This window comes from Halichoerus grypus, chromosome 10 (genome assembly GCF_964656455.1).
Source record: "Halichoerus grypus chromosome 10, mHalGry1.hap1.1, whole genome shotgun sequence".
In the NCBI taxonomy this organism is placed as follows: domain Eukaryota; kingdom Metazoa; phylum Chordata; class Mammalia; order Carnivora; family Phocidae; genus Halichoerus; species Halichoerus grypus.
Genome location: NC_135721.1, coordinates 34,259,967 through 34,274,178, shown reverse-complemented (window position 1 = coordinate 34,274,178; position 14,212 = coordinate 34,259,967). Strand labels below are relative to the sequence as shown.

Sequence of the window (14,212 nt, the reverse complement as noted above, 5' to 3'; positions counted from 1 at the left end):
CATGAATGCCACCCCAGGACTTCAAGAGATCCCTTGGCTGTTCTCTGAACTGAATCAGAACCATGACTACAGCCTCTCCATATGCTCAAACTCCAAGCGCCCCTGGCAACCACCTCCTACCTTTCCAGCCAACACCTTCTTGTCTCAAAGAAGTCTTTGACCCACCGTGCCCTACAACGCACTGCTCACATGGCTTTTATGCTGTCTCTTACTCCCCTCTTTTCCTGGCCAAAGTCCCATAGGCAGTGATCGTAAGCACTCCCTTGCATGTGCTCTTCACTCCAGTGCTCCTTTCTAGCTGTGTCACACTGACTCAGCAAAACACAATCCTGTGTTCAATCCCACTTTCTGCCCATTTCATGCTCACACCCACACAGCTAACTAACCATGGCTGCAGAAACACACAAAGTTACGCTGACTGGCCTCGCTTTAAATCCATCTGCCACGGTCCTCAGGTCAACCCTGAGTGCTGTCTGGCAAGCAAACTATACTTCCCCAGCCCATTCGCTCACCCACCCTCCTACTTTTTTCTCTCTTCAAACCTTTACCTTTCCTCCTCCACACTCAGTCAGTAGATGCTCTGGCTTCCTATTTCAAGGGGGGCACAACCAGAAGGGAATACGTGGAAGCTCCCACATGTGCACACTCTCGTCCCATCCCTCACCAGCCACGGGTGTCCCTTAGCCAAGCTCTGCTGGTGCTGTCCCTTCCCTTCCCTTCTCATGTGCTCAAGGACTCCACTCGAGCAACTCTCCTCTCTTCTCCACTAGACTGTTGCTATCAACAAGTAAACATGCTGTTAATCCTCCCATTAAAAAAGCAAAAAACAAGAAAACCCTCTAGATTTTACTTTCCCCTCCATTTGCCACCCATTACTCTGTTCCAATCTACAGCAAAACTCTTCAAAAGACCAGCCCATACTGCCTTCATTCCTCTCTTGCCATGTGATTGCCCCCATTATTATGAAAAATTTCAACCTTACAAAAGTGTTGAAATAGTAATAAGAACCTCTGTGTAACTTTTACCTAGATTCCCCACTGCATATTAGCTTTCCCTCTCCACCCCCCCCACCCCAAACCTTTTTGAAAGTAGATATGCTGACACTTTACCTCTCTGCCAGTTAAGCTATTGCCTCTCAGCCCCCAACCTACCTTCTATCAGCCTCTCTGTGATGCTGGCTCTGGGACCACATCTGGGCTTTGCCAGCCCCTCTCTGGTAGGCTCCACCAATAGGGGGCACTAGAGGGAGACTGCAAGGCTAGAAGGGACTTGCTTCTTTCTGTAGCCTTCCTGGTCCTGTCACCCAACAGGGCTTCTTCAGCCCAGATGCAGCAGGTCCTACCCTAACTGTAGCACTAACTGAGTTCAAATTGCACTTTTTCTCACACTCACAGAACCAGCCTTATCATATGCTCCTCACAGACACCAGCACCAACCAGCATGCCCTCCTCAGAGGTCTGGGTCCTGGGCGCACGAGCCCCTCTAAACTCAGGGACACTAGCGCCAGCCAGGCAGCACCCCTTCCCTGGAGGTCTGAGTCTCAGCTCCATAGGCTCTTCTCCAAGCTGACCAGTGGCCCCAGGCTGCCATTTTGGCATGGCTGATCACTATCTCCTCCCTGACACTTTCTCATCTGGGTGCCACACTCTCTTGGTTTTCCTACCTACTGGATGTTTCTTCTTTGGCTCTCTGAACTCTTAAGATTGGGGTATCCCAGGGCTCAGTCCTTTTTCCACAGACGCTCATTCCCTTGGTGATCAATTCCAGTCTCTTGACCTAACTGCCATTTACAAATGTTGTGGAGGTGGGAGAAAGGAATAATCTAGTCCACTGTAGGTGGGACAGTAGGCTGGTACAACCTGTTTTTGAGGGCAATGGAAATTCCATGACTCAATGTTCTTATGGATATAGTCTCAGAAGAGCACAAAGATAATATGTACAAGAACATTCACTGAGATACTGCTTTTAACAGCAATATTCTTAAAAAGCTTATACCAACACTGTTGCTTTAAATTAACTATGCCAAAGATAAATGAGGCCTCTGGCTTCCTTTAAGTAGAAATTCCTTAGGACCTGCCAGATCATAAAGCTGTTTAGAGCAAGGACTCTAGAGCCAGGCCACTTAGCTTCAAATCCTAGCTTACTTAACAAGCTGCATCATTTGGGGCAAGTTATTTAACAGCCTTGTACTTCGATAACCTCCTCAGAAAATATAACAAGGATGTTGTGAGGATTAATTGAGGTCACACGGCTCACAGACTTAGGGCAGCACAGGGCGCTCAGTAAATGCACAAAAAATGTTAGCTCTCATCATCTCTGCTGCATGTTCCTGGAAAGAAAATCAATGGTTTAATTGATCAGAGTCCTCAGTAACGTGCCATCTCTTTCTACTCAATCATCCTGAAATATTGTGGGAAAAGCAGGAACTTACACCCTAGAGTCTTAATGTGAAGCTAAGGGAAGATAATGCGGATGCCACTTATATATTTGACTCCCATGAGGCCCAAGCAGGCACATACCAGTAAGGCAGGCGTGGCCCTGCCAAGTGTCAGCCGCTGAGGCTCTGAATTAGTCAGAGACCACACTGTACACAGTTCCTCACCTCACACTTCCGATCTGCTTCGGAGACATTGAGGTTGTTTACATTCTGCTCAATGGTTTTGTAGGAGTGTTTCTTCTTTGGCTTTTGAGCCTTTTTGGTTGTTCCTGTTTCAGTAGCACTTCCATCTGAAAGAAGAAATAAGACTCAGTACTGCAAGGACTGCTTTGGGGCATGTAACTGAACTTACATTAACTCAAAAACTCTAAAGAGCGATTACAACTGAAACGGGCCATTCTTTCAAAGTAACAGGCACGGGGCGCCTGGGTGGCTCAGTTGGTTGGGCGACTGCCTTCGGCTCAGGTCATGATCCTGGAGTCCCGGGATCGAGTCCAGCATCAGGCTCCCTGCTCAGCAGGGAGTCTGCTTCTCCCTCTGACCCTCCCCCCTCTCATGCTCTATCTCATTCTCTCTCTCAAATAAATAAATAAAATCTTTAAAAAAAAAACAACAAAGTAACAGGCACATCTCATCTGCAGCTTCAGGAGAAACCTGAAGTATTTGGCTTCTAATACAGGTCAATTTCTAAAGCACCCCCAAATGAGAAACTCTCCACTTGATGCTTACTCAATGTTGCCTAAATAAGATCTAAAAGGTCCTTCTCTTTTCCGAAGAAAAACAACTCTAGGGTCTAAGGATCTTCTCATAAACTATTCCGAAAACACTCATGTCTTCAATCGAATGAGATTATTTCTTATGACTTCATTCATTCCAGTATACTACCCAAATAACTACCTGCTATGCCCTTAAGAAAGCCCCTTGAATCCAGATCCCAACCCATGTACCTGCATCATGGCTCTCTACTTCTTCCGCAGAGGGTGCATCTTTGCCCAGCCCCCCAAGGACTCTGTAGACATCAGCATGGACCGCGTCCACGCGCACTGCATAGATCTTCGTGCTGGCGTCCAGAGTGCCAGCAGCCACCTAGTCCAACAAACAGAGCTCTGCTCACTGGACGCATAAAAAGGAACCGCTGAACAGGCAAAACACAGCAAGCTTCATAAAATATTGACTTGCTCTTAAGAAAAAAATGACAAAGATTCCCCTACGACTGATACAGAATAAACAAAATACAGCAGAAAGCTATCTTCTCCCTATTTCATCAGTTTAGGAAAGAAAGGAAAGAAGCTAATAAAATGTCTCACACAAGGAAGGTTCTCATGTATTTGCAGAATTCAATGATGGTGCTGTGCCCAATATTAGAAATAACCATCATTAAATTCAGATACAAGAGAAGGTGAACAGCCTTCTTACTTTAAAGTTGGTCGGTTCGGTGTCTTTCTGTTTAAGAATCTCTGACATGAAATCAATCAAGTGCAAGCCAAAAGCATTCTTGGTCGTGATTTTCTGCAAACAGAAAAGTGCAGGAAGGTTTGTTATTGACAGCCTTGGCTCACGTAAATAATGCAACTCTAATAGAGGAAGCTACGTTTTTACATGGTAACAGCCCACATCTCACCACACGTATCAATTCCCATAAATACTCGGTGACACGGCCTAATCCATACACATAGTTCCTTATTCTCAAGAACTAGAGTGTGACAGCACACTCCTTGAGTTGTCACCGTGTGCAGACCCTGTCCTAAGCACTGCACACAAAGGGACTCAGTCACCCTCAGAACAACTCTATGAGACAGGGACTATTCACATTCTCGTTTTACGGAGGAGGGCCTTGCAGCAGAGTGGTCAGGTGACTTGCCAAGGCTATAGAGCTTGTGCACGGCAGAGACTGGGTTCCAACACAGGCTGGCTTCAGAACTCACATTATTAACCCCTAAGCAACACTCCCTCTGTAGACACACTGCAGGTGGCAGGCAACCTGCCAGAAAGAGCACCGAAGGCCCATAAAACACAGTAAAAGCATACTGACAAACATCAGCATTGAGAAGAGTCGCTGGAGAGGGAAAGCACACAATTACCATCAATTGCGTGTTCTGCACAGAATCAAGAAGGCTAGACTTCCCTTGTGATCAAGTAGCAAAATCTTTACTGACAATCAGCAGATACTCACATTTTCAGTGGACAGCTTGATACAGGTGGAGTAATGTTCTGTAATCTGTGTGTTTGTAAACTTAGGAACCGTGGCTGAAGTGTCAATATTCCTAAATGAAAACCAAAACCAAAACCCGCTGTCAGGGATCCACTCTAACTTTTCAAACTCCAGGCCCAGAACCCACGAGGTATTGTGGAGATGCTGGGCGCACGGCACCCACGCCAGGGCGGCCACCCCGCGGAGGCAGCCCAGCACGCACGCACCTACTGGACGGGGAGGCCAGCAGGTGAGGCGAGTCTGCGCTGAACTGCAGGTCCAGGACTCGGGAACGCCGCCGCTGCAGCCGCTCCTTTTCGTCGTCATTCTGGGGAAAGTCTTCAAGGACGGGGGTGCCAGGAGTATTGAGAGGGGCCTTCCGGGGCAGGGACATGGAGAACACCCGTTCTGAAGGTGAGGAGGCGCTGTGGGGGTGCCCACGGATTTCTGAAGAAAAGCAATTGATTATGGCTGACAGCGATGGAAGAGAACCCTTGCTCAGGAAACCTGCCACGGAATATTTCCTATGTCTAAAGTGGGGCTTGGGGGCTCTCATAGGGTGGAAGTTCACTGCACGTTTTCCACCAAGGTCTTTTCCAACTCTAATATTCCTCTATAGCTTAAGTTTCTTTGTCGGGGGATGGGTTTCTGATGCTTCCTTGCCAAATTAATGAGGGGTGCAATGAGGTCAAATTAGGGAAGGACTGAGAATCAATCATTGGATTTAACAACCTAGAGGTTATTGGTGACCTTGACAACAACAGTTTTCCTAGAGTAGCAGAGGCAGGAGAAAGTCAAATGGGCGTAGATTCCAGAGAAGAGAACGAACAGGAAGAAGAGAAATTGGAGACAGCAAATGGAGACAAGGTTTTCAAGGACTTACAGAAAAGGAAGGACAAAATTGGGAGGGAAGCAGTTGAAAGGGAAGTGAGGTTGAGAAATTAATTTTAAGATGGGAAAAACCCCAGCTGGTAGAAAAATGAAGCAGAGATTTTATTAGTTTCCTATTGCTGCTATAACAAATTACCACAAACGTAGTGGTTTAAACCAATACAAATGTATTCTCTTGCAGTCCTAGAGTCAGTCTAAAATCGAGCTGTCACCAGGGCTGTGTTCTTTTTGGAGGCTTTAGGAAAGAATCTCTTTCCCTGCCCTTTTCAGCTTCTAGAGGCTGCCTGCTTTCTTCCCATCACTCCAACCTCTTGCTTCTTTTTTTTTTTTTAAAGATTTTATTTATTTATTTGAGAGAGAGAGAGAGAGACAGCAGGAACAGGGGCAGAGGGAGAGGGAGACGCAGACTCCCCACTGAGCAGGGAGCCCGATGTGGGGCTCAATCCCCAAGATCATGACCTGAGCCAAAGGCAGACACTTAACGGACTGAGCCACCCAGCTGCCCCTCAACCTCTTGCTTCTGTCATCACATCACCTTCTCTGACTCTGAACCTCTTGCATCCCTCTTATGAGGGCCACTGTGATTGCACTGGGCCCATCCAGATAATCCAAGATAGTCTCCCCATTTCAAGGCCCTTAACTTAATCATAGCTATAAAGTCCTTTTTACCATTTAAGATACCATATTCACAGGTTCCAGACATCTCTGGCAAGGAGAGGGCATTATTCAGAGATCATGCAGAAGGGTAAACGTTGCTGAACAATACACTCAAGCAGGAAAAGGGGCTGCCTTTCCTGAGATCACTGAAAGCCCACCCACAGCAATAGGAAGGAAGCCAGACAACAGAGTCACAGATGCAGGTCAGGGAGCAGGTACAATGGTGCGCTTGTGGATGTTCCTTTTGGACTGCTTTTCTTAGTAAAATAAGAAGCCCATAAAAACCAAAAACTGAGTAGCTAAGGGTGAGGGCCGGGGAAGGAGGTACTGGAGATTTCAGGAGAGAAAGGAAGGTATGGAATAGTCATCTAGGAGAAGGTGAGTGGGTGAACGAGGGAATAAGCATGACTGCTGGGCAGCTTTAGGGTTCCCTTGAGATCACTGAGTGAGCAGGGGCCAGGGCAGAGTAGGCAGAGTTGGAATTAATCAGGGTTGTGATTTTGTCAAGAAAGTATAAACAGGCTAGAAGAGGGCAAGGGGTTATGAGTGTATGAAAGGGAGTGATTATAGTGATTGACCATGGAATGTAAGCTAAGTAAGGAAGGGAACAAGGATACGAGAGACATTAGGGACAGAGAAAAGCAAAGAATATACATCTGCTGGGTCAAAAGATGGAGTTACTGGAGTCAGGGAACAAGAAGGAGTGAGTTGGAAAGATAGGAGTGGTACTGAGGAGTGGGGTATTTAAAAGTGAGATGACAGTGGTGTAGCTACTGATAATGACAAGGTCTAGGGTGTGACTATGGTAATGAGTGGCTATTGCCTATTTTGGTAGGGCAGGAAATAAGATCACTGGGAGAGAGATGAAGGAACTGAGAGACTTTGGGGGAACATTTCCAGATTTAAGAATCAAAAGGCTTGGCTTCAAACCCCAGGTCCATCGCTTACTAACTGGAGAATTTCTTTCTTTTTTTTTTTTTTACAGTCAACTCTACACCCAGTGTGGGGCTTGAACTCATGATTCTGAGTTCAAGAGTCGCATGCTCTACAGACCGAGCAGCCAGCCAGGCACCCCAGTAGCTGGAGAAATTTTAAGCAAGTAAATGCTCTAAGCATTTGCTCCTTCTCCTCCAAATGGAAATAAGAAAGCGTGTCTCAGCTGGTTCTGAATTGGTGATATGAAAAAAAAAACACAATGTAACACATATTTTATAGAAACACATTAAAAATAAAGGGATATGGGCGCCTGGGTGGCTCAGTTGGTTAAGCGACTGCCTTCAGCTCAGGTCATGATCCTGGAGTCCCAGGATCAAGTCCCGCATCGGGCTCCCTGCTCAGCAGGGAGTCTGCTTCTCCCTCTGACCCTTCCCCCTCTCGTGCTCTCTTTCATTCTCTCTCTCAAATAAATAAATAAAATCTTAAAAAATAAATAAATAAATAAAGGGATATAAGGGCACCTGGATGGCTCAGTTAGTTAAGTGTCTGACTGTGGCTCAGGTCATGATCTTGGGGGTCCTGGGATCAAGCAGGAGTTGGGCTCCACGCTCATCAGGGAGTCTGCTTGTCACTCTCCCTCTCCCCATGCCCCTCCCCCCGTGCTCTCTCTCTCTCTCTCTCATAAATAAAATCTTAAAAAAATAATAAAGTGATACACAATAAACACTAAACGGTTGCCCTTGCCCATGTAAGGGGAAGGGAACAGAAGTGGTGTATAGGGATAAAAGGAAATAAAAAAAATACAAGGAAGAACTTCACGTGTTCCCCTGATAGCTCCCCATAAGCTCAAGAGTATGGCTAACATACCTCTCAGCGGAGGTCAAAATAAAAGAAAAAGAAAGAAGAATGGAAAGGAAGGAGGCAAGAGACATTTTTAGAGACTGAATCAAGAGGACTTGTTACTATCTGGGTGAGGGCACTTCAAGAGGAGGGGAGTTGGACCTTGAGAGGAGACTTTAACAGAAATAGGAAGCACTGAAGGAGGAACTTGTCTAAAAGGAAAACTCAAGAGGGGATCAGAGGCCATGCTTCAATTCTTGGAATATTCCTTCTCTCACTTCTCTCATTTAGATGGTTACTGAGCTCAAAGACACTTTCTACATCTATTTTCCTTCTCTCCCATTCATTTTTCAACCTGCTATGGTCTGGCTCTCATCCCCACCACTTTATGAAAACTATCTTGACACAATCACCTACAACCCCCATGTTGCCAAACCCACTGGCTACTTTTCAGGCCTCATCTCTCTTGAGATTCAGCAGCATCTGAAACAGAGGACAACCCCTTCAAGTGCTTCTTGAAACACCCCTGGCTTCTATGACACCACTCTCTTCTGAGAGAGTTTTCAAGCTCTCCCTTCTCCGTCTAGCTCCTAAATGTTGGTCCTGAGTGTCTTCTCTACAGGTTCTTCCTAGGTTCTCACCTGTTCCCATGGTTTTATGATCTATATGATGATGATGTCCAAATTTATTTCTGAGTCTGTGGGCCACTTCCCTGAGTGGCCTGTATCACTCTCTGAGTGTCAAACTCTTATCCAAGTGTTTACTGACCCCCTCACCTGTCTCTTGCCTAAGTCATTTACCATGTCCAAAACAGAACTCTAAATTTTCAAACCTTTTACCAAGACCAAGGCCCTGCCTACCTCAGCAGCCTCACTCACTGTTCAGTCATGATGTTCTACTTCTAGCCCAAGCCAGGCTCTTTCCTGCTTGTCCTTTTTTTTTTTTTTTTTTTTTTTTAAGATTTTATTTATTTGACAGAGAGAGACACAGTGAGAGAGGGAACACAAGCGGGGGAGTGGGAGAGGGAGAAGCAGGCTTCCCGTGAAGCAGAGAGCCCCATGTGGGGCTCAATCCCAGGAACTTGGGACCGTGAGCTGAGCCGAAGGCAGATGCTTAACGACTGAGCCACCAAGGCGCCCCCCTGCTTGCGCTTTTTTTGCACTTGCTCCTTCTGCCTAGAACACGTTCCCCAGTCTGCTCTAAGATCTTCCTTGAATCCTCAACCTGAAGGGGCCCCTCCCCTCACTCTGTTCTTCTCAATCAGGGCACTCAGCCTCATCTGTAATTATTTCATTTGTTTACGGTTTCTCCAACTAGAATACAAGCTCCAAGTGATGCCTGGGTGGCTCAGTCGTTAAGCATCTGCCTTAGGCTCAGGACATGATCCCAGGCTCCCGGGATCGAGTCCCACATCGGGCTCCTTGCTCAGTGGGGAGCCTGCTTCTCCCTCTCATTCCCGCTCACGCTCTCTCTCAAATAAATAAATAAAATCTTTAAAAAAAAAAAATACAAGCTCCAAAAGGCTGGATCTTATCTGTTTTGTTCTTTACAGTATCTCTGCACCTGACAGTGGGTTTGGCCCAAAGGGAGCGCTCAATGCTTGTTGAATGAATGTACAAATAAGTGCATGCGTGTAAGCATTCCGCAGTAAGCACAACGCTTTCATGGCCCTGAACTAACATGCATCCCAGGAAAACCACCTTTCAAGGGAGAGACATCCAGCACGGTGTAGGAGCCCACGGCAAAGGGACTGAAGAGTAGGGATCGCCCCACGCGCGCTCCCGACGCCGACCCGAGCCGCGTCCTGATTGGCGGGGCACACCACCCCCTCCCCGCCTCCCGCCTCTTCCTCCCTGCGCCTGCCTCCCCCTTGGCCAGCGGAGCGCAAGGCCAACAACTAGGTCGAGAATATCCGTACCCCCACTCAGGTCCGCCCGCCGACCCTGCCCGCCCGGAGCACCGCTTCACGCCGACCCCTTCCCGCGGCGCCACCCACCCACCCAGCCTCACCTGGGCAGGGAGGTCCCATTTTGCTCTCCTTCGCCAGAGCTGGTTTTAAATCGCGCGCCGAGAAGCCTTAGCGTCGTAACGGCCGCGGTGACGTCTATCGTGGGCGGGGCCAGAAGCGCGCCTGCGCAGCTGCCCCAGTCCTCCGCTTGTAAAGGGGCGTCCGGAGCTGTGCGGCTGTGTGTCGTGTGGAATCGCTGGCTTCCCGCTCTGCTCCCGTGGGTAGACTGTAGAGGGTCCGTGGACCACCGTCCCCCGCCTCCTTTCGAGCGTTAGACGTGGAACTGGGCGCTGAGGACCCAGTGTGGAGCAGGACGGGAAAGGGCTCTGCTTTCACGCAATTTACCTTCTAATGGGAGGGAGGGCAGATTTCTAGGAAACAAGGTTAATTTCCCATAGCTACCTGTTCTGTAAGGGCAGAGGTAGAAGTGGAGGTAGAAAGTGAGGGATGGGGTGTGGGACGGAGGTGAGAAGGAGTCAACAGCACAATGAACGTTCCAGGCAGGCGAAGGACAGGTGCAAAATGTTTTATGTACATTTTTAAATAAAGGCCATCGTTTTTATTCAGATTCTTGTGAAGAGCTTCCTGGATATCTACTCCCCCCCCCCACACACACACACCTCACCCCCACATACCCCACCACACCAAAGAAAAGCTTACGGTGAGAAATGAGCTGGACAAAATTTGCCACCTCTCCATTCTGCTTCATCTGATCCCAAGAATTGTTTTATTTTATTTTATTTTATTATTTGAGAGAGATAGAGGGAAGGGAGAGCACAGAGGGAGAGTGAGAGGAAGAAGCAGACTCCCCGCTGAGCAGGGAGCCCAACGCAAGCCTCATCCCAGGACCCCGGGATCATACCCCATGCGGAAGGGAGACACTCAATCGACCGAGCCACCCAGGCGCCCCCTGCCCAACCAAGAGTTGTATTATGGGAGGAAACGCCAGGGCAATTCCCCCAAATATCCCTAGAACGTCCTATCATTTCTTTTTTTTTTAAATAAAGATTTTATTTATTTATTTGAGAGAGAGAGACTGAGAGAGAGAGCACATGAGAGGGGGGAGGGTTGGGAGGGTCAGAGGGAGAAGCAGACTCCCTGCCGAGCAGGGAGCCCGATGCGGGACTCGATCCAGGGACTCCAGGATCATGACCTGAGCCGAAGGCAGTCGCTTAACCAACTGAGCCACCCAGGCGCCCATGTCCTATCATTTCTTATAACACACGTCAGGTATTTTATGCAGTGTTTCCCCTGAAGGGTGCTATTGGCATTCAGGATGAAACAATTCTTGACATGTGGGGCTCTTTGTAGGACACCATTTGTCCACTACACGCCATCAATGCCTCTCAGTCATTTTGGCAACCAAAAAGTACTACCCTTTGTTGAAAACCACTTTTTAAGCCTATTTGCTTTTGCACAAACTTGTTCTCCCAGTGACCACCATCAAATCTTTAGCATAAGGCAGCGTGGAATAGAGAAAAGAAAGCAGGTTTACAGCGTTTTTCATCTCAGGGAATAATTCTACCAGCCACCCAGGAACCCAAATCAGCACCCAGGAGCCATCCTGGATGCCTCACTCTCCACACACAACCTATTGTTGAGCTCTTTTCACTTCCTAAGAATCTCAACCCCGCATCTCTTTTTCACCCATATTACCTTCTTGCTGGTCTGCAGCAGCCCCACGCCTCCTCTGACCCCCTACTCATTGGGCCCTTGTATGGTAGTTGTAAGTCCCAATCTGACTTGTTCCTTCCAAAGTCTCAAACCATTCAAAAGTTCCATTGCTCTGGGAACTTCTTTTTTTTTTTTTTAAAGATTTTATTTATTTATTTATTTGACAGAGAGAGAGAGAGAGAACACAAGTAGGCAGAGGGAGAAGGAGAAGCAGGCTCCCTGCAGAGCAGGGAGCCCGATGCGGGACTTGATCCCAGGACCCTGGGATCATGACCTGAGCCGAAGGCAGCCGCTCAACCGACCGAGCCACCCAGGCGCCCCACTCTGGGAACTTCTAAAGTGATCTAGGAGGCCCTGCAGGGTCTGGGCCCTGCAGCCTCTCTGACCTCGTCTTGCACCTTGCCTCCCCTGCTCCCTGCCCTCCGGTCACTTGGACCTTCTTTCAGACTTGCTCTCATCCTGCCCGCTCCCACCACAAGGCCTCTGCACATCTTCTCCTCATCCCCATCTTCACCCAGTTGGCTCCTGTCACGTTTCAGCTCACATCACTTCCTCAGGGAGGCCTTCCCTGATACACTCAAGTGTCCTTACTGGAGGTTTTAGTGGGACTTGCCACCGTTGAAATTTTACATCCACTGGGATGACTATTTCATGTCTAGCTCCTCCATAGATTGTCAACTCCATGAGGATGAAGCCATGTTTTGCTCGCCATTGTTTTCCCAGGGCCTGGTGCTAGCCCCAGACACAGCAAGTACTAAATATGTATTGCATGAGTGAAGTCGGAAGACAAGTTTAAATCCCGGGTCGGGCATCTGAACCTCTCTGGGCCTCCTTTTCTTCTCCGTCTATAAAACAGTCATGATAATACCCCTTCACTGGGCTTTATGAGGAATTAGGTAACAGATTAAACTCTTGTGGGCCCATTGGCTCAGTGTACACTGGGGTCCCTGTTATCTCACTTGTCTTCTCTGCGCCGAGTGCATTTGAGGAGAGTGGTTGTGATCCTCTGCACCAACGAGGAGCAGTGTGGGTTGGGAGGGGGGGAGGTGGCACTGAATCAGGAGCCCCTGAAGAACTGGCTTGGAAGTCCCTGCAGAGGAAGACTGCTGGGTGACCCATTCGGTGAGGCATGAGGCTGTTCGGTAGTTACAATGGCGCCTCGTGAGCTGACTGCTTAGGGCTCCTTGTACTGGGACAAAGCCAGCTCCACCCCCTGCAGGCGGCTCATTCACCACCCGCTCTGAATGCTGTCTTTGTTTTTTGGGTGGGGGGTTAGTTCTGTGGGGGGTGCCAAAAAATTGAATGATTTATCAGTGGTATCAGTGGTATGCAGAACTCAATTCCTCTGTACAAAACTAAAGTAGTGGGCCACTCCCCCACTCCTTGTCGGCCAGAAAAGCTGGAGCCATTCCCTTTCCCCATTTCACTCCTCACCAAGATTCTACTTCCCCAAAATGAATGGCAAACAGCTTTAGTTTAGGTGAGGAGCAGTACTGTTATCAGTTGGCTACCTGGATAAACTTTTGGATTCAAATTTTCCCTGATCTTCCAGCCTGCAGCTGGCTTCTATCATAATGTAGTTCATGATATAAACCATTGAGCCACTGGGGGCCAACAGGCATGCAGTTCAAATGGCTTTACATTCATTTTGGCCTCTGAGCCTTTAATTTTTGTATGTGATACGAAATTCCTGACCTAAAGACTGGGCTACGGACCAACAATTTCTGTCTTCTAGAATTTCTTTTTTTTTATTTTTTTTTAAGATTTTTATTTATTTATTTGACAGAGAGATAGTGAGAGCAGGAACACAAGCGGGGGAGTGGGGGAGGGAGAAGCAGGCTTCCCGCCGAGCAGGGAGCCCGATGCGGGGCTCGATCCCAGGACCCTGGGATCATGACCTGAGCCGAAGGCAGACGCTTAACGACTGAGCCACTCAGGCGCCCCTCTTTTTTTTTTAGATTTTATTTATTTATTTGACAGAGAGAGATAGCGAGAGAAGGAACACAAGCAGGGGGAGAGGGAGAGGCAGACTTCCCGCCGAGCAGGGAGCCCGATGTGGGGCTTGATCCCAGGACCCTGGGATCACGACCTGAGCCGAAGGCAGACGCTTAACGACTGAGCCACCCAGGGGCCCCCGTCTTCTAGAATTTCTAAATGACATACCTCCCTTTATCTTAAAATTAATATAGTGCTTTTCGCTTTTCAAAGCATGTTAACCCCTACGTCTTATTATTCCCAAGACCATGCTGGAAGGTTGTGAGGACAGGTACTTTCTTCCAGGGTCTGCCTTTTACTGGCTATGTGACCTTGGAGGAAGTGGTATAGTTTCTGCGCCTCGGCTTGCTCATAGGAAAAAGGGAAGGGATAAAGCACCCACTTCATGGAGTTATGGTGTGAGGATTAAATGAGTTACCAGATGTGAAGCATTTAGGACGATTGGCAATGCTCGATGAACGCTAAGTATTCCCATTACAATAACTGCTGTTATATCCTGGGTGCCAGCCAGGAATTGTTTTAGAATAAAGCTCAGCTTCCTAAATTATCTGGAGAAGTTTCCCCTTTCATTGTAAGAGTACTC

The 14,212-nt window shown here is 47.9% G+C and overlaps 1 protein-coding gene across 1 annotated transcript in view; it reads right to left on the bottom strand.

Annotated features, from left to right (window-relative positions):
- NCAPH (non-SMC condensin I complex subunit H) overlaps window positions 1–10,539 on the bottom strand; it is a 35,189-nt gene extending 24,650 nt beyond the window's left edge. Inside the window, exons 1-6 of the mRNA XM_036065137.2 lie at window positions 9,963–10,539; window positions 4,856–5,075; window positions 4,611–4,701; window positions 3,854–3,946; window positions 3,385–3,523; window positions 2,603–2,727 (exon numbers count right to left, since the gene is read on the bottom strand). Coding sequence (XP_035921030.1) covers window positions 2,603–2,727; window positions 3,385–3,523; window positions 3,854–3,946; window positions 4,611–4,701; window positions 4,856–5,075; window positions 9,963–9,981 — 687 coding nt within the window. The 5' untranslated portion in view covers window positions 9,982–10,539. The remainder of the gene's footprint in view (window positions 1–2,602; window positions 2,728–3,384; window positions 3,524–3,853; window positions 3,947–4,610; window positions 4,702–4,855; window positions 5,076–9,962) is intronic.
- Window positions 10,540–14,212: the final 3,673 nt, after the last annotated feature.